Source organism: Cygnus olor, chromosome 2, assembly GCF_009769625.2.
Source record: "Cygnus olor isolate bCygOlo1 chromosome 2, bCygOlo1.pri.v2, whole genome shotgun sequence".
Taxonomy (NCBI): domain Eukaryota; kingdom Metazoa; phylum Chordata; class Aves; order Anseriformes; family Anatidae; genus Cygnus; species Cygnus olor.
This window is the reverse complement of record NC_049170.1, coordinates 48,762,793-48,790,529: the sequence shown is the minus strand read 5'-3', so window position 1 is coordinate 48,790,529 and position 27,737 is coordinate 48,762,793. Positions and strand designations below refer to the sequence as shown.

Below are 27,737 nucleotides of genomic sequence, written 5' to 3'. Positions count from 1 at the left end.
AATTCTCCCTCTCACATACAGCAACAGATGCAAGAGAAGAGATGGGGTTCTTCCTGAGACTTTTTGGTTCTGCATAGTCATTTGGAAATCAATTTAATGCATTTTAATTGCCTATTTTTCTCCTTGGATTTCTCTTTACAGCTACACACCAGAAAAAAAAAAAATAATAAGCTAGAGTCTAGCCAGGCAGGCTGCTAATGAGGAAGCTTGACTCAAGAAGATTTTAATTTTCCGCATTTGTTCTTCAGGATAGCTCCTTCAGCATACAAGGCTGTCACAAAACAGGAATGTTGCCACCAGCTAATGGAACAAAAGCATTAGGCTTATATGTCATTTTGCTACACTGAGAACTAAACGCTTACATCCTTGACCAAACTATAGGAGTCTGGCAATCCATTTCAGAATGCTGGTCCCCTCAGCCAAATCAACCCCATGACAGAAACACCACCCATTGTGCATGAATATGGTGTGAAAAGAATGAGAGAGAGAAAACTTAGGATGGGAAGAAGGAAAGGGATATGCTAAGAGCTCAGTCTATTGCCAGCCTTTCACAATCCCCATGGTAAAGAGAAGGTTCTGACTCTGCCAAGCTAATCAGAGGGCTTCCCAGAAACTCCTCATCCATGGGGCATTTTTGTTGAGAAGCAGGATTTAGATGAGGTCCATGCCATCTGTGAACAGCCAGAGCAGGCAGAGTTGCACAAAGTTAGACTGGGAGTCAGGATCAAACCTAGCCAATGCTGAGGTTCCTCTGCCTCTGTGGCTGGTGCAGTTCGGCCATGACCTAGGTACCTGAGAGTACTGTACCTGAAAACTTGCCATTGCTGTGAAATCAGGACGCTGGAGACATCTGCATTCAGCACCTCTATCGCAACCCTTCATTTCCAATAGCAGACACTGTCCTACAATTTCATCTTTCAGTAGCCGAAAAGCTCCAAGTTTCATCCCTGTTCGAGGCTGTTGTCTTTGGAAAGGCTGAGTAGCTCACTGCTGAAAACAGGAGGGGAAGAAAGCACACTGCTTTCCACCACTGGGCTGTAGCTCGTCATTACCTCCTTCACTTGAAATGTGAAGGATGCTTCTCAATAGTGCATAGCCCCAGGTGAGTGAATAAAACCTTGGTACCTCATTACATCACCTGGAAAATATTTACTTTCTCCCCCGGTACCCCTCATCTGCCTTGTTGTCCCATCATGCTGAAAATACTGGGGGAGGGGGAGCAGGAATGGGTGTTTGAAAGCACCTGGCACGAGAAGCCATAGTCAAAATTACTGCTAAAGTAGTCCAAATACTGTTCATAAAGTCTGTGGAGGTGAGACCAGAAAAGTTTAAAGCAATAATTTTTTTGTCTGCAGAAGTTTAACAAGTCTACCGATTACACATCAGAAAATGAGGTCAGTAAAAAAAAAACAAAAAGTATTGGAATATTGATATTAAAAGGATAAAAACCTGGGTTAGAGAAGAGAGGAGTGCAATAAACAGGACCACGCACACGAAAACAGCTAATGGGCAAGATCTCCTGAGTTCAGTGCTGGGACTCGTTCTGCTTAAGAGTTTTGTATAAATGAGCGCGGGATTGGCACAAGCCGCTGGGTGTCCAGACACAGATGACATCATGCTAGGAGGGGAGGCTGCCGATAAATTTCAGGAATGCACTAGGCTACAGAAGGATTTGGAGGCTCTGGGGGAATAGGCTAATACAAAGGAATTCAATATTACACAATGGAAGGTTATTTGTTTGGAGAGCACCAATGGCACGTGTAAACGCAAGCTTAATGAAATCGGGTAGGAAGGAACTGATGAAGAAAAAGACCTGGGCTAGTGGTGAGGAATGGGAGAGATAGCAGAAGCCCAAAATGTAAATAATAGCGCAGTGGAGATTTTGGTTAACAGGGCTCCACGTTGGGTGACACAGAGTCCACAAGAGTCCCGTACAGCCCCATGCACTGCTGCGCAGGCAGCCATCCTGGGCTTTGTGTCCGTCCTCCTGGGTCTCCACTGCCACAGAGCCTCCTGCAGCAATCCCGCTCCTACAGACAGAACAGGCATCTGGAAAAGGCTGCTCTGCACCACCTGGAAACACAGGTGTGCTCCCTGTCAGAGGATGGATGAGGTGAGCACAGCCTCCTCTCTGTGTGTAGGAATCAATACGTGGGTCCCAGCCTCCCCAGGCACTGTAAATCTCACATCTCCCTTCCCCTTTACCTGGAGAAGGATCAGCTCTGCTGCCAGCTTGAGTCCCTGCACTTCAGTGCACCTCGTCAGGCTTTCTTTCTTTCATTAACTGCTTTTAGGTGAGGCAGAAGACCTCTCACCACCAGCAGCCAGTGAAGTCTGAAGGACATGAAATATTTCGGGAGCTAAAGTGCATTGTCTGGTAAAAAAAACTTTGTCTCTGCTCTTTTGCAAGTCTGTCTATACTGCACGAGCATTAAAAATCGCCAACCCTTTAATAATATTTTACAAACAGAACTGATACACGTGTTACACGTCCTTACTTTCTAACCACCATATTTCAGATTTCACTGGTAGTGTCCAGGAGGAAGCACAGAGCATCATATCTGTATTTCTACACTTGACATCCATCTGGCCTCGTGAAGGGAGACCCCAAATGAGGTCCCCAGCTGCAGGAAGGGCACAGAGAGGGGAACACAGGCTGGGAGTGGTGGAACCCCTTCTGCACACAGCGGGCACTGCACGGGAAGGGAATCCTTCCCTCCCCACAGGGCACATACCTGCCTGGGATTCGGGATTTTTGAAGGGGCAAAACCAAAACGCAACAAAGAGGCACCAACGCGGTACGCATCGGTACGCATCGTTCTGAAATCGCTTCTCTGACCTAACATCTCTGTTTAATGCAGTTGCAGTCTTCTGTATATGGGTCTGGTGTGGCTGTCTGATGTCTGTCTTTAGTTTAAAAAGTCAGTATCTGAATGGGTGACTGTAGCTCCAAAAAGGTTTAAGGTCCCTTGCCTGCGGTCCCTGGCTGTGTTCCTACACAGTCGTTTACAAAGAGCCCACTAAATCAAAAGCCAGGTAAATCAACAGAGCACTCAGCGTCGTAATGAGGCCAGTTATAAGGTAAATTGCAACATTATTCAGGCACACAAAATTCCTCCTCTGGCAGTTGTCCTGCTAAGTGCAATGCACCTTAAAAGTGGTGAAATGATTTCTGGCAGCCTCTGGAAAAGGCTGTGTCTGGGGGATGGAAGGCTGAGCTGAATCCCTGCCTTTTCACCGAGTTTTGACTTTTGGGGACTTAGGGTAGCAGTTGGCCATCACCGGTGTACACTCTGTGGGTTCTTTGAAGGTTCACTGATGTGTTTTCAAAATGTGTGGTACCAGCCACAAACACTGGCCATGTGCTCTCTCACTTTCCAGCAAATCTTGTTACAATTTTCAAAGTGGGGGATTAGAGAGACTTTAATTAGGTACTTGTTTAGGGAGGCTTGAGACTAATAAATCTTTTGTTACAATGGATGAAATTCTGAACAGATGCTGACGCTTTTGAAGCTGCCAAGACTCAAAAGATGGGAGCCCAGACCCCAAGGACATGGCCATTATTATAGTTATTAGACAGAAAAAGCTCTAAGGATATAAGGACAGGGAGCCCCAAACAGAACAACATTACTGTGCCCAGCACAGGTAGCTTTTTCTGATCTGTATGCTAAATTATGGGATTCTGTGTGGTTATTGTAAGAAAATATTTGATATTGGTTAACATTGGAGGCAGAATTGTTGTTCCCCCTTCTTCCTACCCCCTACTTTCCAAACACCTTCATGGAGGCAAAGCTGAACGATTCTCAATTTACAGGACCCTGTGGAGAAACGATTTGTCCCCAGTCTTGCAGGCAGATCAGGCTGCAGGTCAGGAGCAGCAGCCCTATCTGTTATGCTATGCTACCAACCTATAGTCTCTAGCAAGGCAGTAACTAAAGCAAATTGGTGGAATGAGAGGTTCCCCAAGAAATACTGCAGCTGTACAGACAGCTCCATGCAAACCATCCCTCTCAGCCTGCTGAGACCCAAGGGAAGGGGCAGGAAAGCAAGATGCAGGAGGGAACGCACACCCGTGCACACACACACGAATAAGTGTAATGTGAAATTAATCTAGTGAGCATGAATCAGACTCTTCTGTGATTGAAACATCCTGTATAAACACTGTTCGGTTGTGTGTGTTTTTGTTAATCTTTTGCTTTTTTTTTTTTTTTAAAGGGCGGCATTTAAAGGACTGTATTTGCATGCAAGAGCTGAGGGTAGAGGACCAATTTGTAGCTTTGCCTGCAAAGGTATCCAGAAGGGGTAAGAAGTGAGCAAAAAGCGTGCATTTGAGCCTGTGGCACTTGGCTCCTTCCCGCAGCAGAGGAGTGCTGTGGGCGGTAGGAGGAAGCACGTCAGATGCCAAGGCTGCACAGGGAAAGTCAGCGCTGGCTCCTGGGCCACATCAGCTCTAGGACAGAGGGGCACAGCGTGGCCAGCACCACATCCCTCCCTTCTCCCCAGCCCTTGCTCCAGCCTGGCCATTTCCTCACAGGGCAGAGCCACGTCGTGTTGTTTCCCCTTGATGCTCAGCTGCGTGGCCAGGTTTCCCCACCTCACCCGGGCCGTGCAAAGCTGCCCTGCGTTCGGTCTCGGCAAAGGGAGAGAGGTAGAGGGAGGCAGCTAAGCTCTCTCTGGCAATTAATCTAATTACTGGCTAAATGCAGCGTGTCTTTTTCCACAGGCAGAGCCTGTGTGGGAATGAGCATGCCTCCACTGCAGCACCAGGGCAGGGGAGTGCGGGCTCCCACCTTCCCCCTTGCTGTGGGGTGCATGGATGGAGAGGGAGCACCCAGGATGGATGCATGGATGGAGAGGGTGCCTTTACTGTGCCTCTCCTGGGACCTCGTGTGTCCGGATGAGCAGAGCGTGCTGAGGCCCAGCCAGCCCTGCTGTAACTTACCCACCAGGGAAGCAGGGCTGATCCTCGAAGGGCTGGCCTTGGACACGGGAGCCCAGCACACAAGCTGCCATGTGGCGATTCCCACCCTGCCCCAGTGGGAAGAAAAGGGACCATGGGGAGCACGACAGTGGGAGTAGAGACATCTCTATCCCCATCACGTGTGGCCACCCTCCCCCTGCACACCTGGGTGCAGCGGGCAGTGCTGTCACCCCGTGGCCCAGGGGACCATCAGAGGAAGATAAAAGCAGAGGCTTTCCTCTTTCATCGTGCATCCAGGAGGAGGCAAAAAGAAGTTCTACAGACCAGTTGGCTCTGCCACAAAAGGCGGGGGGGATCCTGTTTCAGGTCACTATAAATTGTTGCAAATACTCCACGGTTGCCTTTGGCCCCATTTTATTTTATTTTATTATTTTATTTTGTTTGTTTTGTTTTGTTTTATTTATTTTATTTTATTTTATTTATTTTCATTTTATTTTATTTTTGTGGAAAAAGCTGTAGGTTTGTGTACTGGAAAGTCCAAATTAATTGAAACCAATCATAGCCACAGCAATTATGGGGAGGGTTCAGCCATCAGATTTAGGAAAAGGAAGAAAACAATGACTGCACGCCCGCTGCAGGGGCTGGCCAGGCGTGCGCGCCTCGGCAGCAGCGCAGAAGAAAGGACTTGGCATCTGGGAAGTGGCTTTTAAAAACGGCCAGGGCGCGTTCGCTACAATAATCCACCGAAACAACAGCCGTCTAAAAATAGGGTTGTTTTCTGTACTAAGCTCCTTTTTAACTCCGTTAGTCATCACCGGCTCCTAAAATAAGAGCCGTGTAACAGTCTCTCCTAGTAGCAGCTGTAAACAAACTTTGGGGAGGCGCAGGGGAAAGGGAAGAGGAGCAGCGGGCGGAGGCGGGGCTGCAGCGGGCGGCCCCGGGGCGGCGGGGCCGGGGCCGGAGCCGGGGGCGGCCGGGGGGACCCGCGCTGCGCTGCCGCCGCCGGCTGCCTGCGACAGCTCCCGGGGCCTTGGAGCGGAGCCACGGTGGTCCGGGCAACGGCATTAAACAGGAGGAAACAGACGGGGGATTCCGTCATTTCAGCGAGGAGCCGGGGGGGGGCAGGAAAGGAGAGTCCCGGGGAGGAGAGCGCGGCTCTCGCCCGCCCGCGGCTCCGCGCCTCGCCCCCGACGCTCGCCCCCGGCCTCCCGGGGAGGGCTCCGGGCTCTCCCCGTGCCCGTCGGGCCGCTCCGGGGCCGGCAGCAGGCGGGCGCCGCGCACACCCGGAGCCGCCGTCGGGGCCGCGCCGTCGGGGGACGGGGAGCGGGGGCGCCCCCTGCACCCGCCGCGCCCCCTAGCGGCGCCCCTGGGGGTCCGCGCCCCCGCCTCGCCGCCTTCCCCTCATTTTCTTTGAAAGAAGAGTGTCTCCCTTTATTTTGTTTTGGTTTTGCTCTTTTTTTTATTTTTCCTACGCTAGGGGATATCGCGCCGTCGGGGGGAGGGGGGTGTTCCTCGCCGGGCTCGCTCCGTCGGTGGGGAGCGTTTTCCACAATGATTTAGTGGAGTAGCTCGCCCCGAAGGATCAGCCACGGCCTCCCGTTCCCCAGGAGCAGACAGGATTTCGTTTATATTGGGTTTATTTTCAACCACATATGGGTGTCATGCGCTAGATTTATGATTTTTTACATTTTTTTTTTCATACACCAGATACGCTCGAAACCACCCTAACTCTCCGCTAGCTGCCGTCCAATTCCAACAGCAAAGTATGGCCCCCTCCTGCCAGCTGTGGGGGCAGAGGGAGGACGAAGGGGGAGCGAGGGGCGAGGGGAGAGGCGCGGCCCCTCGCCGGGGTGTCCCGCCGGGGGCATCCCGGAGCTGGGAGCGGGGAGGAGGAGGAGGAGGCGCTGCGGGCTGGAAACCTCTCTTTCCCCCGCTACGAAGTGATGAGATACAACTGTGTTGCTGAGATATTTACAGAATAATAATAAATAAAATAATAATAAATCTGGAGCGGCTGCAACCAAGTCCGCCGAGTCTGTTAGTAATTTAGCAGAATGGGATTTTCCTTTCTCTCGCCTGCCAGTTGATGCTCTTTTCCAAATTTCCACAGCGGGGGAAGCCTGCGATTTTTTACATAATGATTTCAGCATGCAAGGCCGCTTTTCTTTTCTTTTTTTTTTTTTTTCTTTCCCTCCTTCTCTCCCCCGTCTCCCCTCCCTTCCCTCCCTCACTTCGCGACCCCGGCGTGCCGCCCGCTCCCCCGAGGAGCGAACGCAGCCTCCGGCGACGCCGCGGCCGGCCTCGACGGGGCCGTGCCGTGCCGGGCGGCTGCGGGGCCCCGCGGGGAACCGAGTTGGCGACGCGGCGGCCGGGGCCCGTCGGTGCCCGCCGGTGCCCGCCTCCCGCTGGCCGCCCGCCGGCGGCGGGGCCGGGGCCCGGCTGACATCACGGGGCCGGGGCGGGGAGAGAGGGGGCCGGGAAGGGAAGGGAGGTGGGGGGGGGGGGGGGGGGGGTGTTTTCCAGCTTTAAAAAGGCGGCGCTGGGCGCGCAGCCCTGCGTCAGAGCGAGACTTCCCCGCTCCGCTCACCCGCTCGCCCCAGTAGCCCGGCCGCCGGGCAGCGCCTGCCGGCCCCGGCGCCCCGCGGCGGGCAGTGCCTCCGCAGTCCCCACGCACACCCGCCCTCCTCTCCATGCCCCGGCCCCGGGGGGGCGGCGGCGGCGAGCTCCCGTGCCTCCGCGGCTGCGGCTCCCACGCCGGGGGCGGCGCGGCCCCGGCCCCCGGGGCGTGAAGGCGGGCGGGGGGCGCGGGCAGGCAGGCGGGCGGGCGGACGGGGGCCGGCGGCGGCCCGGGGCGCGGTGCCGGGGCTCGCCGCCCCGCCGGGTGGATGCCCAGCGCTGCCCCGCCGGCCGCCACCGCCGCGCCGCCGTCGCGGGACGCAGACAGCGGGAGACAGGAGCCGGCGGCGGCCCCGCAGCGCGGCGCCCGCCCGCTCGGCAGCACCATGAAGGCGGCGGAGGAAGGTAACGGGCAGCGGGAGGGGGGTGCGGGAGGGCGGGTGGCGGTGTCCCCCGGTGTTTCCCCGCGGCGGCCCGGAGGTTTGCCGGCGGCCGCTTGCCAATAGGTGTCTCCTTCGCCTCTCGCACGGCGCCGCCTCGGCCGCGCAGCCGCTCCCGGGCGCCTCCCGCCGGCCCCGGTCCCGGTACGGTCCCGGTCCCGGTCCCGGTCCCGGCCGGGCAGCGGGGAGGCTGCACCCTGCCTGGCCGCTGCCACAGGGCTGCGGGGGCTCCCCGGGTCTCTTCGGGAGCCAACGCCGCGGACTCGTCCCCCGGCTCGGGGACTGCCCCCCCCCCCCCCCCCCCCCCCCGCGGCGCAGGCCTGATTTTTTTGGGGAGGGGGCGGAATGTGCCCTGTAATTGCAAGCAGCCCTCGCAAATTCTCTCGGGAGAGTTTGGAAGCCGCCTAAAGAGAGGGTCTCGGGGCAGTGCCAGGCGCCGTGCTAGCCGTGAGCCGTCCCCTGGCACACCAAAACAATCCCGCACGCCGGGGCAGGCTGCGGGGGGCTCCGCCGCCTCCCCCCCGGCCCCGTGTCGCCCCAGCGCCGTGTCGCGACTCCTTGTAACTACCCTGCAGTGACCCTGCTCCACAAAGTGCGCTGAAAGCACGCCGACAAAGTTTCTGGAGAGAAAGATCGCGGGCACGGGGCTTGGGAAGCGCTTTGTCGGGAGCTGCCCGGTTGCACTGAACGTGCCAGTGCCAGGGGCAGCGTTTTGCCCGCGTGGGGACTGACTGCAGCCTCCTCTGTGCCAGTTGGGACATTTTTCTCTCCCCGGAGCATCGTTACCCAGCACCGCTCTGACGACTGGCTGCGTTTTCTGCACGTCGCTGCTTCGAGCCAGAGCCTTTCGGTACCAGAGCGGGATGCCGAGGGGGGCACCCTGCGGGGTGATGCTGGGCATCGCCCCCGTGCCGGAGCAGGTGTGGGGCAGCCCCCGGCTGCGGGCCTGCTGGCAGCCCCCTTCCCTGCCGCCCCGGGCTGCGGGGCTCCCCGCTTCGCTTCGTATTTGCCTCCGCTTTGCTGCTGCTCGGGCTGAAACGGCCTGCCGGCCCCAGGCGGGGCATAGCAAGCCCACACGTCTTAGAAAGTTGTGAAGAAGTTGAGGATGGGGCGCGTCCAAGTCCGCGGTGTTTATTCCGCAGCTCCGCCGTGGGACAGCGCGGCTCCCCTTCCTGGGCTTGTCCCAAGAAGGCTGGACAGTCGCTCAGGACCCTCATTTCTTTCTCTCTTTCTCTTCTTTCTCTTCTTTCTTTCTTTCTCTTCTTTCTTTCTCTCTGTCTTTCTTAACACAGATTTTTCATTGCCGTGGTTCCTTTCAGTTGACAGGATCCTGCTAATGCAAAAGCTACGAGCACAGCTGCAACCATGGCTCCACTTTTGAGGCATGCGAGGGCAGTTTTAGATGGAAGATAATTACAGCTTCATTAAATCGCATTGGCTTTCGTTCCTCTCGCCCGTTTGGACCCCCGAGGGCTGTACACCCTTTGCAGCGCTCCGGACTTGAAGGGCAGGGAATGCACCAACTTGTAAAAATTACACCCAGAGACTAAATGTGTAATGGAGTCTCTTGTCAAAAAGAGATCCCCTCTCTTGATTTCTGTGACATTTGTGATCCCGGTGTTAAAATATCACCGACACTCTTCGATAATTCTCTCCTATGTTGATGATATATTTTGTAAGGGACTGAGAGAATGAGGCCGTCTAGAAGGTGTGACCCAATCCAGGAAACGGCGGGAGGGGACACCCTAAAAGTCAGGATTGCTGCCTGCAAATTAAGGTGTTCCTTGATTACCAAACGACGGCAGAAAATAGGCTATATTTATGTTTAGCCTGGGAAGAAACTCTCGCAGTGTCTCGGTGGAAGGACCGGGCGCAGCTCGGCCCCCGCTCTTTTCTTTGGTTCCTACAGAGGTGCGGAGTCCAGAAAATAACTGGGGGCTAATGCCACATACGATTTAAAATATTTTTCAGGCTGCGTGACTGCGGCTGGGGCAGCCAGTCTGCTGGGTCACTTGTTGGACCTGCAGTGCGATCGGTGGCGTTGGCACAATTTAGGTTCACTACGGGGCGATGCTGCATTTGGGCTGGCGGTCCGTCGGTCGGTTTGTAAAGCTCGACGGGGAGCTTGCCTTGCCCCGGGGCACATCGGCTCTCCCCTCCCTCGTTTCTCTCTCCCCTTTTCAATGCTTTAAACCAGCGCATTAACTGGCGCTACGCTTATTCTGTCCCCACGTACGGCATCATTTCGGCTCTACCTTTCTCTACGTCTTTACTTCTTCTCCAAGGGAAGGGTGCCAATGGAAATATTTTATTGACGGCGCTAATATTTATGGAGTTGGCCAATCAGACCGCCTGGACGGTAGTTTCGGACAGTTTACCCATCCTGCGGGTACCAGATGTGGAAGAGGCAGAGGAGTGAGGGCAACGGGAGCAATTTGGGAGCTGCTCCTCGCCTCCCTCCCCAGGAGCCCTGGCAGGAGACAGGGGCCCCGTGGGAAGCTGCCCCCCGCAGGAGGGGGGGTGGGGATGAACCCCGTGAACTCGGGGGGCACCGCCGCGGAGGCTGGGGGTGTGGAGAAGGCGGCTGTCCTGCTTGTAGGCCCTCGGCGGGGGCACCGGAGGGGCGGCAGTCCGTGCCGTCGGGCCGCGCTGCGGTGCGGCCGTGTGCGGGTACCGGGGGACGCTCGTCCCCGGCCTGCCCCAGCATCCCAGGGCGAGCGTGGTCCCGACGGGCCGGCAGCTCCAGTTCCGCTGCTGCCAGGGCGTTTTACACACTCGTGTGACTCAGCCCCGGCCCTTCGGGGAAACGGCTGCGAGCGGGGGACCGACGGCAGCCCCACGGCGCTTTGGCACCCGGGCCCGGCACCGCCTCCGCCCCGGGCCAGACCCCTTCCTCCGCAGGGCAATTCCCTGTCCCGGGACAAGGCCGCCCGCTGGCAGGGTGCCGGGGCCGAAGAGCTCTTGGTGTCCTGGGGCTGCTCCGGGGGCTTCGGACGTGCGCCGGCTCCCGACAAGCCTCCGGAGGCACGTCGAGACTGCGGCGCGGCCGTGCGGGGAGGGGAAAAAGCGCGATGGACTCTGATGGAAAAAAACTGTGTTTTCCTGGCACTTTGCAGTGGAGATTTCAGCTATAAGCCTGGAAAATGGTATTCCCTCGGTTTAGAAGGGAATACCATTTCCATAACTGCTTTAAAAAACTATTCCTTTTGCAATCCGGCCTTAAATCCTGGGAACTCAAGAGGCGCAGCGAGCCCTAGCTGCTGGGCCGGAGCGGTCATTTGCGCGTTGGAGACTTTGAAATGAGTTTGTATAATCCCACAGAAGTGCATTTCTAATCCGAGATGGATGCTATTTCTTTTCGTCTAACCGATTTTAAACCCATACCAGCAGCAAAACCCCGCAGGCCGGGGAAGCGCCGTGCCACTCTTCATGCCCCGGCCGAGCCACACCAACGCAGCTTGGGCCGGGGGACTTCTTGCAACGCAGCTTGGGCACGGAGGAAGATGGTAGGTTACAAGCCCCACTTTAATGCGCTTTTTATAGCAGTTGGCACTAGTGGGTGCTGCAACTAAGTAAAATAAATTAAAAAAAAAAAAAAAAAAGAAAAAAAAATAGAAAAAAAAAAAGGAATCAGGAGCTCCGAGCCTCCTGGCTCGTAGCTGCGGAGCGGTGGGGACCCTCGGAGCAAGACCAGCGCCTCGGCAGTGCTCAGCGCCCGGCGCGGCTCCTCCCGGGACAAGGCGAGCGGAGGCGAGGCCTCGAGGGCAGAAACCTCCCCGGCTGCGCCGTGCTGCCCCGCGGGATCCCGGCACCTGCGGCGATTGCGATTTCCACCGGGCGGGAGCAGGTGAAAGCCCGCTGCCCCGCTGCCCCCGGGTCTCCCCAGCCCGCACACCCCCCCCCCCGCCCCCCCCGGTGCGGGTAACCCCGGGGGGGCTCCCCGGGGCGTGCGGGCTGCGCTGTGCGAGCCGGAGCGGCGGGAGGAGGGTGCGGGGGAGGGCAGGGCAAGGCGGTTGTTTGCATCGACCCGGAAACATCAACAAAGCGACGGAGGGCGGATCAGAGGCGGCGGCGGCGATAGCGAGATAGGCCGGCCGTCGGGGCCGGGGTCACATTACCGTGCCGGCCGCCTCCTGCGCCTGTCGGGGCCTCGCTCCGGAGCCCCGCCGCCGAGGGGAGCTCGTCCCGGCCCCGCCGTGCCGGCGGCAGCAGGTGTCGGGCGCGACGGGGCGGGCCCGACGGGGCGGGCCGGGGGCTGCGCCGCCGCCTGGGCGCCGGAGCGAGGCGGGCGGGGGTCGCCGCGGGCGGCGGGAGCCATGACCGGCGTGGAGGCCGAGCAGGAGTTTGATTTCGATTTCCTCTTTGAGTTCAAGCACAGCGATGAGGGCGGCGGCGGAGGTGGGTCTCAGCCGGGGAGGCACCTCCGGGGGTCCCGGGGGAGGGATGCTGCTGGAGGGGGCGGGGGAGGACCTCCGGGGGGTCCTTCCCGAGCCGGAGGCAGCGTGCGGGGGCGATATTTTGGGTCCTGCGCAGCTGCGGGGCGGCGAGCGGGGGGTACCGGCAGCCAGCAGTGAAATCCTGCCCGGAGCCGCTTTCCCTTTCGATGCCCTTGTGTCTGTACCGTGACACGTCTCGGAGGGGAAGCCGCGCGGGAGGCAGCCCGTGTGCGATTTGTTAAACTTCGGAGCTCTTCGGAAACGCGGAGTTTTGCCTTGCTTGCGCAGCCGGGAGTTTGCGACCGAGCCGTCCCCGCAGGCTGCCAGGGACTGGCCGGCAGCAAGCCCAGCGCCGCTACTCCGCCGCCCTCCGCAGCCCCGGGGCCGGCAGCGGCAGCTCGGGTCCGGCCTCGCCCCGTGGCAGCGATGGGGCAGGGGGAAGAGGCCCTGCTGCCCTTCCTTTCGCCCCCCTCCCGTGAGCTGGAGCGATCTCGGCTCGGGGTTTTGGTCGTCCAAGCATTCAGGCTTGAAGGTCATCCGCAAGCAAAAATAACGGTCCCGGATTCGTCGTGGGTCACGGTTTGCAAGCCCGGTGTCTCCGTGTGGCTGTTTTATGACTTTGAGCAATAATGGAGGTCGGAACAGGGTAAATGAGTCGGGAGTTGACACACACAGGGAAAGTTGTCATTGCTTCCCAATACGAAGCGGGCTGTCACAGCCTCAGTGATAGCAGGTCACCATAAAAATAAAAGTAGGTGATTTAAGGCTGTTCCAGTTTCTTTTTCCACTTTTTTTTTTTTCCAGTGCTTTTCCCTTTAAATCGAATGAGGTTCCCAAATCCTTCCCTGCATATTACAGCCTGTCAGGACGTAGCTGTGCACGGTGCTCCCCTTCCTAATGCCCTGCTCTCCAGCACGTTCTCAGTGTCCAGATGGCTGCAAGCAGATTCCCAGTTTTTTAGAAAATTAGCTTTTAAGAGTGTCACACCAAGCTTTATAGACGTAATTTCCTATGAATTAGGCACCTGGAAAGTGGAGGGGCCTAAACAACTTAAGTGTCAAAGTCCTAGTGAGAAGAGTAACTCCATTAGGCAGTGCTGAAAGCATAAACTTCAGTGTAAGCCTAGGTGTGGCTCCATGTCTGGAAGTGTAAAACAGCCTTTGCCTTCTCCAAAGCCCCTTTGAGCTGCAGGTGTTAAGCAGTCCTATTTAAAGAGTATAAATAAAAAATGATGGTTCTCAGTGCTTTGTAGGATCAGCTTGTTAATGATGGAAAGGGATAAAGCCTATGCCCTGTGAAACTAGCTAGAGAAAAAAAAAACTGATTTTTTATGCTGTCATGAAGTGAAATGTAATGTGAAGGTGTGCTCACAAATCAAGGGGTCCGATTTCTTGTTCTAGGTATACCTAATGTAAGTGTGAATATGTTGGCAACCAGACCATTGCATACCTCCACTGGTCTATCTGATACAGAGGTTTGGCTCAAGATACTAAAATACGCTTTTGAAAGTGTTGTGGTACCAAGCTGTGTGAGTTACTGCCCACAAGCAGCAGTACAGACCTAAGCCCAGGCTCGCAGGCTCTGCGCTGTGCAGGGAGCCTCTGAGGATCAGGGTCACAGTCCAAGTGACTGCCCATGCCAAAGCATTACCTTCCTTTCATCCATATCAGTGCTGTCAAAATACCCTACAAAGCTTCGTTATGTGGTGTAGTTTTGTACCTATGTAGCCACTTCCATCTCCCTTCCCTCTCGAGACTGGCGTTTTATTTCTGTGTGCCTTACCGTTGTAAGGAATACAACAGCATTTTATGAACGCTCACTATGTGTGTTTGATGAATTTTTGTGAATACAGAAGTTGAGCACAGGAACGTGATTTTTCAGAAAGGTATCTGGTGGGTTTTAGTGCACAAATCGAGGACTTGGTATTGTTCCTAGGTCTGGTTTTCAGGCTTTTATATTTGGTGGGTATTCTTTGTACACACTGTCTGAAAAGTTGTTACCTAAAGGTAACTTATGTATGTAAAGGCTTTGGGTCTTTCGATTTTGAGTACTATTGTGTGAGAAGATGTATACCATGTACTTTTCCTATGCCCTTCAAAAGTTGAATTCTTAAAAATGTGCAGGATAGTACTAAAAGAGACTATTCCTTATGACGTGCATTAGGAGGACTTGTTGCTTGGAGCACTGGTAGCTTTTGCTTATATATTCGTTTTTTAAGCTGGTTTCCTGAGGCCAGTCTGAGGCTTTCTATCAGCTCTTCGGCCTGGGCTGCAGATCCCTGGCAGACTTCAATGTCCGATTTTTACCCTAGCTTTTTTTACCCTAGCTGTGCATTAGATTTTAGAGTACCACTAGGTTCACAGTGCTTTTCACACAGGTAATAACAATCTCGGTTTATTTACTTATTAGTTATAATAACTAAGGTGTCAATGCTGCAGTCAGCAGATGCAGCCAGTCTGCCAAGCCCACCAGGTGGGGCGCAGAGCTGGGGCACCCTGCAGAGCCCCCAGCCCCCTGCCCAGTGTGTCTGGCCACGTGCCAGGGGCCAGCCGTGCAGCAGGGCCCATGGGGTGTGTGTGGCGGGGCTGCCAGGAAGAGCCGGGCCTGCATCCCAGCAGCTGGGACAGAGCCAGGGACGTCGCCTGCCTCCGGAGCCGGAGGAAGCAGAAAGGGGCTGGGGCTGCCTTGGAGGCGCTGCTTAGACCCTTTCTCTGAGCCGCTTTCTGAAACGGAGAAGGTCTTACCACTGACTGCCACTTTGATGTTTTTTTTTTTTTTTCTTTCTGTGAAAAGTGAGAAAGTAGTAGTGGTTGCAGTAGCTGTGAGTGAGCAGTGCTGCCATGCAACAGGGCAGCAAGAAGAGGCAACTAGTTTTGGAAGGAGAGGGCTCTGGTCCCTCAGGCAGAACTGTGCATTGCCATGACCACTGCAGTCAGATAACCCGTATCAAAGGAGCACCCCTTTTTCCACAGTTCCTCCTTGCCTTGTTGTTTGAATGGTGTGTGAAGCTGTATCGTGCTTTGAATAATCCAGTTTTATCTGCGGTATGCTCTGTTGTAATTTAATGACTCTTCTCACTAAACGCCTCGTTTCTGAAGGTAGAGTAGAAAGTGAGCTGAAAAGATGTTGTTTCTTGTTGTTTGTGAATGGTACCTGACGTGGCATAAAGCAGCTGGAACTTCACAGAGTAGCTGTGAAACTGCTAGAGCACATTAATTTTTTGTAAGTACCATTTGTCTCAGAGTCGTTGCCAGAGAGAAACATGAGCATGGGATAGCCGGAGGATGACACCAGAGAGGGCTGAGCTCATACACAAAAGAAAGCGAATAGCCGGTAGCACTGGATGGCATAACCTGCTCGGAGGCTTGTTTGCATCCACAGCACTCCTGGGGAGTGAGTCGTGTTGGGAATACCAGTCACAATGATTAACAAAGCTTTTCTGCATCTATGCGGGGAAGGTGGACATGGGGCACTGCTGGGAGCTTGCCACCTGGGAGGGATGGGAACTAGTTACCTGTGTGGACCAAGTCTGGCCTGGGGCGCACGAAGTTTCCCCTTGTCTTGTGGGAAAGCGCCACTGCCCTAACAAACCTGCGGTAATGCTGGTTGTGCATGGGGCTGGAGCGGGGTGTATTTCCAGCCTGCTGTGAATAAACTTGTAGAACAGCATTACCCAAACATCAAATTCAGCGGGCTGATAGCAAGGGTTTGTTATCTTTCCCCAGTATGGCGAGACACTGGCATGAGGGTCTCTGGCCCAAGTGTGCTGGTGACACCAGGCCTCCCTATGCCAGAAAGCACAGGGGGTGACTCCTGATCCTACCACCATTCAGAGCACCAAGGGCTGCCTGTATCCCCGTCCACAGCCTGGGGCGTCCCTGGGTGGCAAATAGGGACCCACATGCAGCCCCAGGGAAGAGGGAGTGGAGCTGAAGGTGCCCCACCAGCAGGCCAATGGTGGGGCGAGGAGAGGATGGTCTCCTGCAGGCCAGCACTGGGATTCAGGTTCTCCATAGCACAGCAGGGATGAAGGTGTATGAAGGTTGGGTTGTTCCCCTGTGTTGGTGCAAGTCTCTGATGTGATCTGTCACTTTTCAGGTTTTCCACACAGCGCAACTGTGCTATTTCTTTAATACACCCGGAGCTGTAACATACTTAGAGAGTTGGCCAAGAGCACTCTGCTGGCAGTGCTTAATGTGGCACGCGCGAGAACCAGCAATTTCAGTGGAATTTCATCTGTCACAGAGTAGCAACACATCCATGTTTATCCATCACCTGGTCTTTGCCAGTTGGGCCAGAGGATAAGTGGTCCCAGAAATGAGAGCAGGTCAATAGATCCATCTCGTTCCAAAAACCTAGTTAACTGGAACTGTTTGGAAACTCGCTGTAATGGAAATTTCAGTTGTGTATAATTTTTTTAACAGAATGCAGTTGATCATGTTCTTTGTTTTAGTCTGCCTCCACTTTTTTTGTTGATTTTTTTTTTGTTTTGTTTTTAATATTCCAGCTTTTCAGCGAGGGAATTAGGCTCACATGTAAAAGCACATCCCTTGGGCAGCATTGCAGTCTCTGAATGCTGATGCACCCTTGTTTGAAGACTCAGTTTTTGGTTTTGAAGATTTACATATGTCTCCTCAAGACAAACTCAGTCCATGTACATCCGTGTCACAAGACAGCTTGTCTCGTGCTGCTCAGTTAGTAGGATTTTCAAGGATACAAGTCTGCAGCTTCTCCCCTAACATGGCATGCCTGTCTGATGGGTTGTCAAAGAGTGCTGTTCTCTTGTGTGTTTTGTCATGTTCCTCCACTGCAGCTCGGTATGTTGCTAAGTGAGTATTTATGTGCAACACTTCATATCATTATTTTTTGTTTGTTTGTTTGTTTTCCAGAACACTATAATTACACATCTTCAAACGTAAATGCTGGCTTGCCTCTAAATGTGGCACATTCCTCATTGTCAACTCCATGTCATGGCCTTCAGACATCAAATCCCGTCATTTCAGTTGTCCCATCAACAAATCACCCTTCTGGATATGGAGGACACATTGACAGTGGGGCATCCGAGTATTACCTGCCTCCAAACATCAGACCTAATGGAGCTCCAGCACTGGAGAGCCCTAGAATTGAGATCACCTCTTACATGGGACTTCATCATAACAACAACCAGTTTTTTCATGATGAGGTTGAGGAGGCCATCCCAAATGCAAAGCGATCACCTTCCACTGCCACTTTGAACTTACCGAACATCGAGGCGTACAGAGACCCGTCCTGCCTGAGTCCAGCTAGTAGCTTGTCTTCCAGAAGCTGCAACTCTGAAGCGTCTTCCTACGAGTCCAACTACTCGTACCCATACACTTCGCCCCAGACCTCTCCGTGGCAGTCCCCATGTGTCTCTCCAAAGACCACTGACACAGAGGAAGGCTACCAGCGTGGCATGGTGGCCTGCACTTTGCTCAATTCGCCAAGGCACTCTCCGTCGACATCTCCCAGGACGAGCATCACAGAGGAGAACTGGCTGGGGGCCCGCAACTCCAGGCCTCCATCTCCCTGCAACAAGAGAAAGTACAGCCTCAATGGCCGGCAGACTTCCTACTCGCCACACCACTCCCCAACACCTTCACCACAAAACTCGCCGCGGGTGAGCGTCACAGACGAGACGTGGCTGGGGAACACCAACCAGTACACCAGCTCTGCCATTGTCGCTGCCATCAATGCTCTCACCACTGACAGCACGATAGATATGAATGATGGGATTCCCATCAAGTCAAGGAAGACCGCCATCGACCACACCCCATCCATGACTCTCAAAACGGAACCGGCTGGCGAGGATCATGGGACCATATCGCCGACTGCCGATTTGTCACCAGAAGACTTCTCCAGCTTTCAGCATATCAGGAAAGGAAACTTCTGTGAGCAGTACCTGTCTGTGCCACAGCATCCATACCAGTGGGCCAAACCAAAGTCTCTGTCTCCTACATCCTACATGAGGTAAGGAGCCCTGATTTAGAGGACAATCCTGGCAATATCTTTACTGTATGCTTTTTTTTTTTCCTCCTTCCCCTTCCCGTGTCTGTTTCCAGCCAAATCTACCCATCCATTCATTTTGTTTAGCCATTTCTCATGATGCCGCCTCTTGTCATTAGTGTGATGTGACCATGAGTACATCTTTGAAAGGTTAAAAAGGCCACTTCAGGAGTTGACTGCTCATTGGTTGTAACTGGTTACTGCTTCCCAGGGGTCAAGCCCAAGTCCAGCCAGTCTCGAAATAGGATGTTCAGGGGTATTCAGAAGCTTGACAGGCAGCAGGACAATTGGGTACCGTCAAACCAAGGTTTTACTAAAGTTGTTCATCATGTCTTAACATGGTTTTGCTGCAGGACTATGAGATGTTCCTGTTATTGTGCTGTTACAGGGCACTTTACATTTGTGCTTTACAGACAGTGAATACAAACAGGGTAGGAATATGTTTCTTTTACAACTTATTTCAGCACTTACTTAATCTGAAACTTTATATGAAAGCTTCATACCAGTCTTCTTTTTCTGTCTGCAATGGACAGTGATTTTATTTTTTCTCCCTTTCTCCACCATTTTTATGTTTAAAGAAGAAAACCTTATTTGTAAGCTGATAATACTTGTCACATTTACTTATCATAAGAGGACTCCAGGTAGAAAGGAACAAAGAATAGCCTGGATTTGAGTTACATGCATTGCTTTCTCTTTTGGTCTCAATTACAGTCTTTATTTTGAAGTCTTAAGACTGCATATACAGTGGCACATGGTGCAGAAAAAGAGTTTGGCTTTCCAAACGTTCACAGGCCTATTCCAGTCCCTGACTGTGATAGCAATCCCTCTCCTTTTCCTCCTCAAGAACATATGGCTTCTTGCATTTAACAACACAACTGTCTTTGCCAACATGAAAGATGTGGACACATAGCTGCGATATTTTAATTAGCGATAGTTTCCTTGGCTCTCAACCTTGCCGGTCTCATTTGTCTCCACCCAGCACTTCTCTGCTACCTGCTTCCTACAAAAACTGGACCGTGGGCCGTGGCACTTCATGTTACAACAAGTAGCACTGTCCCTCCTCATCCTCACTGTTCTCCCATCCACCCCTCTGCATTGTCCCAGCTCCTTGGTAGGACCTTGGCCCAGTTCAGTGCTGGGAGATGTGACCGTCCTGTTGTATCTGCTGGAGCCACCCACAGGTGGGCACTTGCTGTCTTTCAGCGCAGGGATGGGATCTTTTCACACCCAGTAAATCCCTCAGAGCCTTCCTGTGTATTCAAAAAAAACATTTGTGTTCTCCCACCAAAGGTGTAAAATAGTCTGAATTTATTGGAGAGGCAGGACATTTGCTTTTGTGTTTGGCTGTTTTTTTGCCAAAGACTGCACAGGCAATAACGTGACAGTTTGACCAAACACATTTTTATCTTTCTGTTGCAGAGAGTCGCCTGTAGGCACTTCAATGTAGTCAGTGAGAAGGCAACCTAGCATTCCTGTGTGCTAACACAAACAAGAAAGGTGAAGTGTACAAAACAGAGCCCCACTACATTGTGTATTTAACATTTTTTCCACTGTTTTGGTCTCATATAAAATATGTTTCCTGGTTCGCAATATGTTTCCATGTGATCTCATTAACTTGTGCTCTAGGGCAGTTGGAAGTTACTGTCGAAATGTGATTTTAAGTTATTTTACCAATCAGATACACTGACCATGCTTCCTTCCACCAAAAATACCTCTCGTTTTATGTATATGAGAGTGCTGGGCAACTGAGCACAGACGTCAACAGGATCACAGCCTACGCAACAGAAACTATGTTATTTTAAATCTTTCCAAAAAAATTGGTTAAGAATTTGTCACAACAGATCTGGAATTTTTTCCTGTTATTTTACACATCTGTTCTATTTCAAATGCTGGGGCTTTAGGGGTAAGTTCCAACAAACAACTCAGGCTCCAAAATCTACCCGGTCATAATGATTTTGAGATAACCATATTTGATTACCTCCTCTGTCACTTCCTGAATATGCATTACATTTTCATCAAAAGCAAGCGTGCCTTGGAAAACCACTGATGCCGCCCCCCGCCCCGCCTTTCATTCCCCTGTATTTCCCTGCTGGGGAATAAGCTCCAGCAGCATGAGCTGGGTGCGTGGCTGTCTCCTTTCCTGTGTTTTTACGGCAGGCATTAGTCTAAAAGAGAAACAGTGTTTTTTTTTGTATCATCTCTAAAATTGATGTTTTTCATTTATTGTAATTAAAACTCATTCAGTTTTCAGCTTTTCAAGTACTGGGACAAAGAGGAATAATAAGAGTAGAGAAAGTAATGCCTGGCTCAACAGAAATACTGTCTTTTCATGCCCCAGGTTTCCTCTGATTTCTTAAGAGGAATGTGAGGCATACCAGCTTGGAAGCTCATCCCAGATCCACCAGCTGTGGGCTCTTCAGAGCAGGTTTTGGCAGATCCCCACCGAGGGCTACCAGCATGACATGATTCCTGTGCACGAGTCAGCGTGTAGGTGCTGAGGGTCATGAGCGAGGGTGGGAGGACAGGCCCTGGCCCTGCTGCTGGGGGCAGCACTAGGCAGGCAGGCTGCTTAGGGTTACCAGTGCAGCTGGGACTTCGTCCCTGGTGCTTTGACTGCTGTCCATGGCCTCAGGCCAAGGCTTTTGGTGTAGAAGATATTGAGAGGCCAAGTAGAGATGAGCATGAGAAGCTTTGGAGCAAACCGTGAGGTGACAATGGGAATCTTGCCTCTTCCAGACCTCAATATACAACAAGAAGCACTCCATCAGCCATTTATTTTACAGGCAGGTGATACTCCGTGTTTCTCAAACCATGGCTAGATCAGTTGCTTTCTTGTCTCTGATATTTATACATCACTTTTTCATGCTCTGTCAAAGGCAAGATGGAAGTACAGAGTTTGACTTTTGCCCTTGGATTTGGAGACAGTACTGACAGCATGGTATTAGTAACTCTTTCCAAGACTAAGATCCTATTTTTATTTCTCACCCACTCATCAGCATGTCCCAAATCATTATTGGTTCTAGCAGAAAGGATTGGCACTCATGACAATGCCAGATTTCTGAGTATCTGATGCCTTTTTTATGTCTTCCTCTTTTGCTGCTCTACTTGACCAAACACAACTTGAAATCTAGAACCAATTTCTTGCTCATTGAAAAGTAACAGCTTCTTTATATGCTTTGTAGTTATTCTGAGTCTCAAAATAACTTTATTTTGATATCGGTTTTAATAACAGTTTAATCCAATAAGTGTGTTAGCCTGTATCACTTTAATTTTCATTAGATGTAGGGTAGCTGGGGGGAGGTAGGAAGAAAAGTGGTTGGATTTGTTGGTCAGGTGTATGGCATGTTTGAGGTCTGCCACATGAAAAGGAGCTTCCAGGAATAGACACCCAGTTCCAGGTGGTTTGTAAAAGCTCTCTACTGTATTTTTTTGTATGGTTTATTTTTTTTTAAACAGTTGAAAGCCACACTTTTTTAGCTTCAGTCTCCTTTTCAGCCTCAAAAATATACATATATGTTCTTGAAACCACAGAGAGAAACATGTAGTTTTACATATGGAGGCTGTAATTTGCACACAGAGAATGTATGTTTGGATATCTGTCTGCCACTTCCAAAAGCACATTTGGCTTTTATCTGCATCAATGGGCTTGTTTATTTTTTGTGGATTTTTTGGATTCCACTTTTGTGACTGTGACAGTATGAAACTCAAGCATACAAAAATCATCCACTGAGGCCCCAAACTGCATGATTTTCTTTAAAAATCATGATTTTAAAGTGCTACATTTTTTCCCCACATTCTTTTGATTTGTGGACCTTCTGGGTGCACTTTTTTTTTGTTATGGTGGTTTTTTTTGTTTTTGTTTTTAAATAGATGTTTTGGTCCAGATGATAAGACAGAGAACAACCTTACTGGGGAGAAGTTGAGTTTCTCACAAAATTGGGGTTTCTAAAGATGAAAAAGGGCCCCAGCTATCTTAAGATGTCACAAGTGCGGCAACACGAGATTTGCTGAACGGTGCATTCATGGCAAACTTCTTTGTTTATGGCAAACCAGAGGAAGTTCCTCAGACAAAGCAAATGCTGAGCTGTCTTGACAAGACCCGGTAAAGTGGGGACTTGTGGCTATGTGTTGGTAACCATCGCTTTGGGGCTAGCTGTTGTTAACTGGGGAACAGAGGGAGAGGACAGGGAAGAGCCCACAACATCTCCAGTCTTTTTCTCTTTCTTGCTGTATTCATGCCGAATGGGGGTATTTACAGACTTAACGAGTTGGTTTTGCCACCGTGTAGCAAAAAAAAAAAAAAATCTCTTAAAAATCTTTTGACTGTACTGGGTTGCTGTACTGCGAGGCTTAGGTCTGGTTGGAAGCCTGTCTCAGTAAACCATTTTGTTTGTTTGTTTGATTTAAATCCTCCCCGCGCTTTCTTCTGACTGCTTTTTAGTTATTCAAACACCCCTGTAAGCTTCTTGTTGATGGCTTTCCTTCACAAGCTCGTTTTAGCACTGTGTGATACTAAATTCAGAACAAGCAGAGATGTGACGCAAGCCACTTGTTCCTGCCATTCCTACGGCAGTAGTTTCTTGTTCTTTCTCTAAGTTGACAAATGAAAAATTTCCGATGCAAATCTATCTCTGAATGTTAACTTTCAGGACTGTTGTGCTGAGTATTATCTGTAAGCATTACAACAACTCACATTTTTAGATCTCAACGTGAGGGATTCCAAAGTGCTGCATGAACTTGGTAGAGTTGCTACTTGCTCCACATGTCAGAGAAACACAGCCAAGTCTGGGGTGGGACATAGCGTGTATGTTAACAGTTTGCAGCCAGATTGCTCAATTGTCAGATAGGAAATTAAAAAAAATTGTCTACCCGTGTTAACTCACAGGTAAAATATAAAGCACATGTATTTCTCAGACCACAAGCCAGTGGGTGGACTTACAGGGAGCCTTGTTGTTTTCTTACTCTTCTAAAAAACACCCTAGGATCTTCGACAGTCATCCACTTTCACGTGAGATGTGTAATAAGTAATAAATTGTAACCATATTTGCATTTGGTGCAGGGTTGAAACAGGGGCAAGCTTAGCAGCCTGGTAAAAGCCTCAGCAGCCCTGTGGTTTCTCAAGTTTACGCTTTTGTTTCTGAAGGAACACGCCCTCTTAGTAAAAATAAGGTTAGTGGAGGAGGCTCAGCCACACTCCTAAGCCGCTTGCTTTACTTCAGGTGTTGAAACACACTTATCACTCTGCTCTGTGGGGCAGCAGCTTTTGCCACTGTCACGCAGCTATCTTTGGTAGATGACTCCACGCTGTGATACTTGGCAAAGCAGAACGGTTTGTCCCCGTATGAGACCAGCAGTTGTTCTGACACCTTTTGCACAACAGCCTAGTTAAGGACAAAAATGCTTGCAAATCTTTTTCAAGTGGCCTTTGGCATCTAGTAGCTTATGCAGAGAAAGGCAATTTCATTCCTGAATGCATAATAATCTTGTGAAAATGGGGCTTAAACACCTTTGCAAAGTTTAATAGAAGTTTTTTGGCTTTGTTTCCTCCCTGTCTATATTCCAGTGTGCTGCTTAATATCTTTTCTTTTTTTTTCCTGTAACTTGATAAATCTTTCTGCTAAAGGCAGAAGTCAGCCAGACTGGATAATCTGTTTTTGATTTAATCATATTGTGTATCTGGTGTATGCAAAATAAATCACTATTCATCTGTTTTGTAATCTGATTTATGTAGGACATAGTTACATTGAGTGAGTTTTCTACAGTCTACCAGTTTTTGTGAACCTGCCTTGAAATAACCATCCCTCATTATAGCATTTTGAATGAATACAGTGGAATTTATTACAGAGTAGAAAGGAGCAGGACAGATTTGCAGTTGGTAGAAAATTCAGTCTGAGGGAAATGCACTAATGTATATATGATATGAAGACTGTGCGAAGATCTTTTCCTTCTCCCTCCCTCCCCTTCCTAGTGGAGCAGCTCATCTGCCCTCCACGTGATGCTCACTAGTTGGGGTAGTTTTCAAATTGATAAGATTTGTTTGCGGCAACCAGATTTTGTTTTACCCCTACACTATTTGCTTGGTGGCTTTTTCCTTTAACCATGTTTAGCTGCAGGAAATTAAGTGCATGGTGAAGATAACCTAACATAGGAAATAGCTCTGACAGCCCCAACCCGTGACACCATTAAATGCATCACTCTGCTTCCTTTATCAGGAAAACTGTCATTAATTGTCAATTTATAATTGAGCAGGTGGTATTTTGGAATTTTGATGATAGATTGCAGACTAACAACAAACTGTATTTTATTTTCAGGTTTTATTTGAGAATATGAATTTTACAGCTTTATTATACTGACATTTTCAGGTGCTGATTTGAAAGTGTTTATTTTAATTTTTAAGAGATTTAATTAGTTATGGAACTATTACTTTGTTCCATATATCTTAAAAAATATCTCTCTTCTCTCGAGGACTATGTGCTGCCAGTTAGAGTAGTCCATTCTAATTTAATATTAATTTTTTTAACAATGTGATAGATATTGTGTCCTCAGAAAAAATATATATATATTCATCAAGTGAGAATTTACTTAAAAACAGAAACATCTGTTTAAAAATGTGTGCTGATCATCACCAGAAGAGGCACAGCTGTTTCTGCTGTGCTTTGTCATTCATCATTAGTCAAATATGGTTTGTCCTTTTTATTTTTTTTTAGAATTTTTCAGACTAAAGAATGTGCACCTAATGCACTAGGCGAAGAAAAGTGGCTTTCATGCAATAGCCAATTGTCTACAGTTTTTAGGTTGCTCTTGGGTCTTTTGGTATGTGTCTAATAGCTGAAGAGTGTGCAAGAGGTGCTAATACCTCCTCTTCAGTATACCATTTGGTTGCCCCCAAAGGCTGCAGTAGTACGTATGTAGTCCGTGGCTATGAAATAATGTCCGTATCAGCTGGGTTTAAGCAGCCACCATTTATAAAATTATAAATGTGCTACAGAAACCCAGGGAGCCATGTTGGTGCAGTGTTTTTATCGTCAGGTGCCCTGTCCATAGCATGGCTTTAAATTTTGTTGCAGAAATGGGTAATTTCTGTAGTGCAAGTAGTGCTTGTCCATAGGCACTCAAGTCACTCAAACTGGCAAATTTATAGGCAGTGAAGAAGGATAATGTAGAGAAACTTGACGCCATGTGAAGTCCCATGAGTGTACGTACATGCACATTGTGCACTAGCAGATTCAAGTGAAATATGCTGGTGATAAAGTACTGGATAAACATTAAAAACAAAATTAAATGAAAGCATGTGGTATTACACCCCAGCCTGAGAAGACTCGTGCACTTTCTAGCCTCCTTTGTATGGTTGTGGTGCTACTTATAGTGGCGGGTACGAGTGGTTAAAGCCTCTAGCCCTCAGTGGGAGGTAGTGGGGATGCTTTGGGGGATATGAACACTGTAATGCCCATGGAGCCACCACCAGCATGCTGGAGTGGTGCTGTGTGGAGTGCTCAGCTTTCAGCTGAATGCATGCTTGTCATAAATGCACCCAGTGCAGTAAATTCCAGACAGACAGCCTCCACTCGGCCTCCAGCAGGAGCTGTGCAGCCCCTGAACCTGCTCACCTGCCCTCTGTTGTGTCTGGGCCCCTTGCCATGGCTGGCAGTGCTATCCAGCCCAGGGCACTGAGCAGTGCCATGCCCACCACTGTGGTCACCCTGCTGTCCTGTGTGGGGGTCATCCTGCATCCAGGGGCAACAGGGGGGCTGAGGACAGCTGTCCCGCATGATGATCCTCTTCCCCAGGCTGATGAAGGCTGATGGAAGAGCTGCAGCTATGCCAATTAACTACTTGCAATGGCTTTTGAAGGGCACCCTGGTTAGGAGAATTTACCAAAAGAAGAAATACATGCTGGGCATAAAATTAGTGTTTTCATTATGAAGCTTTTTGAGCCAATTTTAAAGTCAATAAATTTGTATCAGGCCTAACACTGTTTCAAAAATATTTGTTCGTTTCTTTTCTTTTTTATTTTCCCCGGAGCACCAGCTTGGCTTTTCTTACAGATGAGCTCTCCTGACAGTGTTTTCAAGAGTGGTTTTACTCTGGAAGTGGGTTTCTAAGAATGGCACTTCCCCACCATTTCATACTGTCAGGCCTGCTTACTTTTGTGATAGTAATGAGTCCTTAATAGTTCAGTAATTGCTGAGTCAATACAGAGCCGGAAGAGTGAGCTGGATTTTCTTCTGGCTTGTGCGTCATCCTTGGTAGGATTTGTAACCAAGTTTTGACTTCAGATCTTGCTTTCTTGTGTTGTGTGAACCAGGGAGAGACCAGCTTCACTTTGAGACTCTGTGACTTGTTTGTATGTTTGGAAGAAAGCTGGGAAATGGCTTTTTTGTTCTTTACACCTAAAAAGGATTTGTTGAAATCCATTAGATTCATTAAATGTATAACTTCTCCAGAGCTGGCTTGGCATGCTCTTTCACAACAGAAATACTCTCCCTGAAATTCCTCTGCATCTTTCCGCCTACCTTTGTGCTTTTGATTCAATAATCAATATATTAAGATGTTTGTAAGCAGCATCTTAACGTTTTTCCATTTTGTTTACAAATTGGATAGCATCTGGGCCATCAAATACACTCAATCTTCATAAAATAACCATTACCTTCTAAATTACTTATGTCGTGGCATTATCTATATTGATGAAATTTTAAATGTAAGATGGTGAAGGATGAACTGTGAAACATGGTCTCTAAAGTAATAGTGCTGGATGCTTGTGGTTTGTGATAGTGTACTTGATGTTAATTTTTAATATATTTTCCTTTCCATTATAGCCCATCCCTGCCTGCCCTTGATTGGCAGTTGCCATCTCATTCGGGACCTTATGAACTGCGTATTGAAGTGCAGCCGAAATCCCACCACCGAGCTCATTACGAGACAGAAGGCAGCCGAGGGGCTGTGAAGGCATCTGCTGGGGGCCACCCGATTGTGCAGGTACCAAAACGTGTAATGGGAGCACACAGAGGTTGTTGGTCTTGGCACTCTGTGGCCATATCTTCTCCAAACCTGGAAAGCGATGGGAGGTTTTTCATGTCCTCAAAGGTTACTGCATGCAAGTATGCCTGTGCAGTACATTTTTTTTAAAACTTGGTGGACCAAGCCTTTATTACAAATATGGCAACACTACCCATTTGCTCTCTTCTTTTCCTTCTCCTGACTGTTCTCTCAGCAGTTCTATCAATGTGAATACGGCACAAATGCATATCTGCTTTGTCCGTGCGTCAATGTACAGCTTAGGAAATGCTTAGCTGCAATGCC

The 27,737-nt window shown here is 50.3% G+C and overlaps 1 protein-coding gene across 10 annotated transcripts in view; it reads left to right on the top strand.

The window, feature by feature from the left end:
* The first annotated feature begins 7,794 nt into the window (after positions 1-7,794).
* The window catches only part of NFATC1 (nuclear factor of activated T cells 1), a 120,279-nt gene continuing 100,336 nt past the window's right edge, over positions 7,795-27,737 (top strand). For 7 of the 10 annotated variants that reach the window (XM_040547385.1, XM_040547383.1, XM_040547381.1 and 4 more), the window contains exons 1-3: positions 7,795-7,942; positions 17,303-18,401; positions 27,254-27,413. In XM_040547385.1, the coding sequence (XP_040403319.1) occupies positions 7,807-7,942; positions 17,303-18,401; positions 27,254-27,413 (1,395 nt within the window). In that variant the 5' untranslated portion in view covers positions 7,795-7,806. Of the gene's footprint in view, positions 7,943-12,045; positions 12,376-17,302; positions 18,402-27,253; positions 27,414-27,737 lie in introns of those variants that run through there. The other 3 variants (XM_040547389.1, XM_040547382.1, XM_040547392.1) reach the window with 1 other exon arrangement.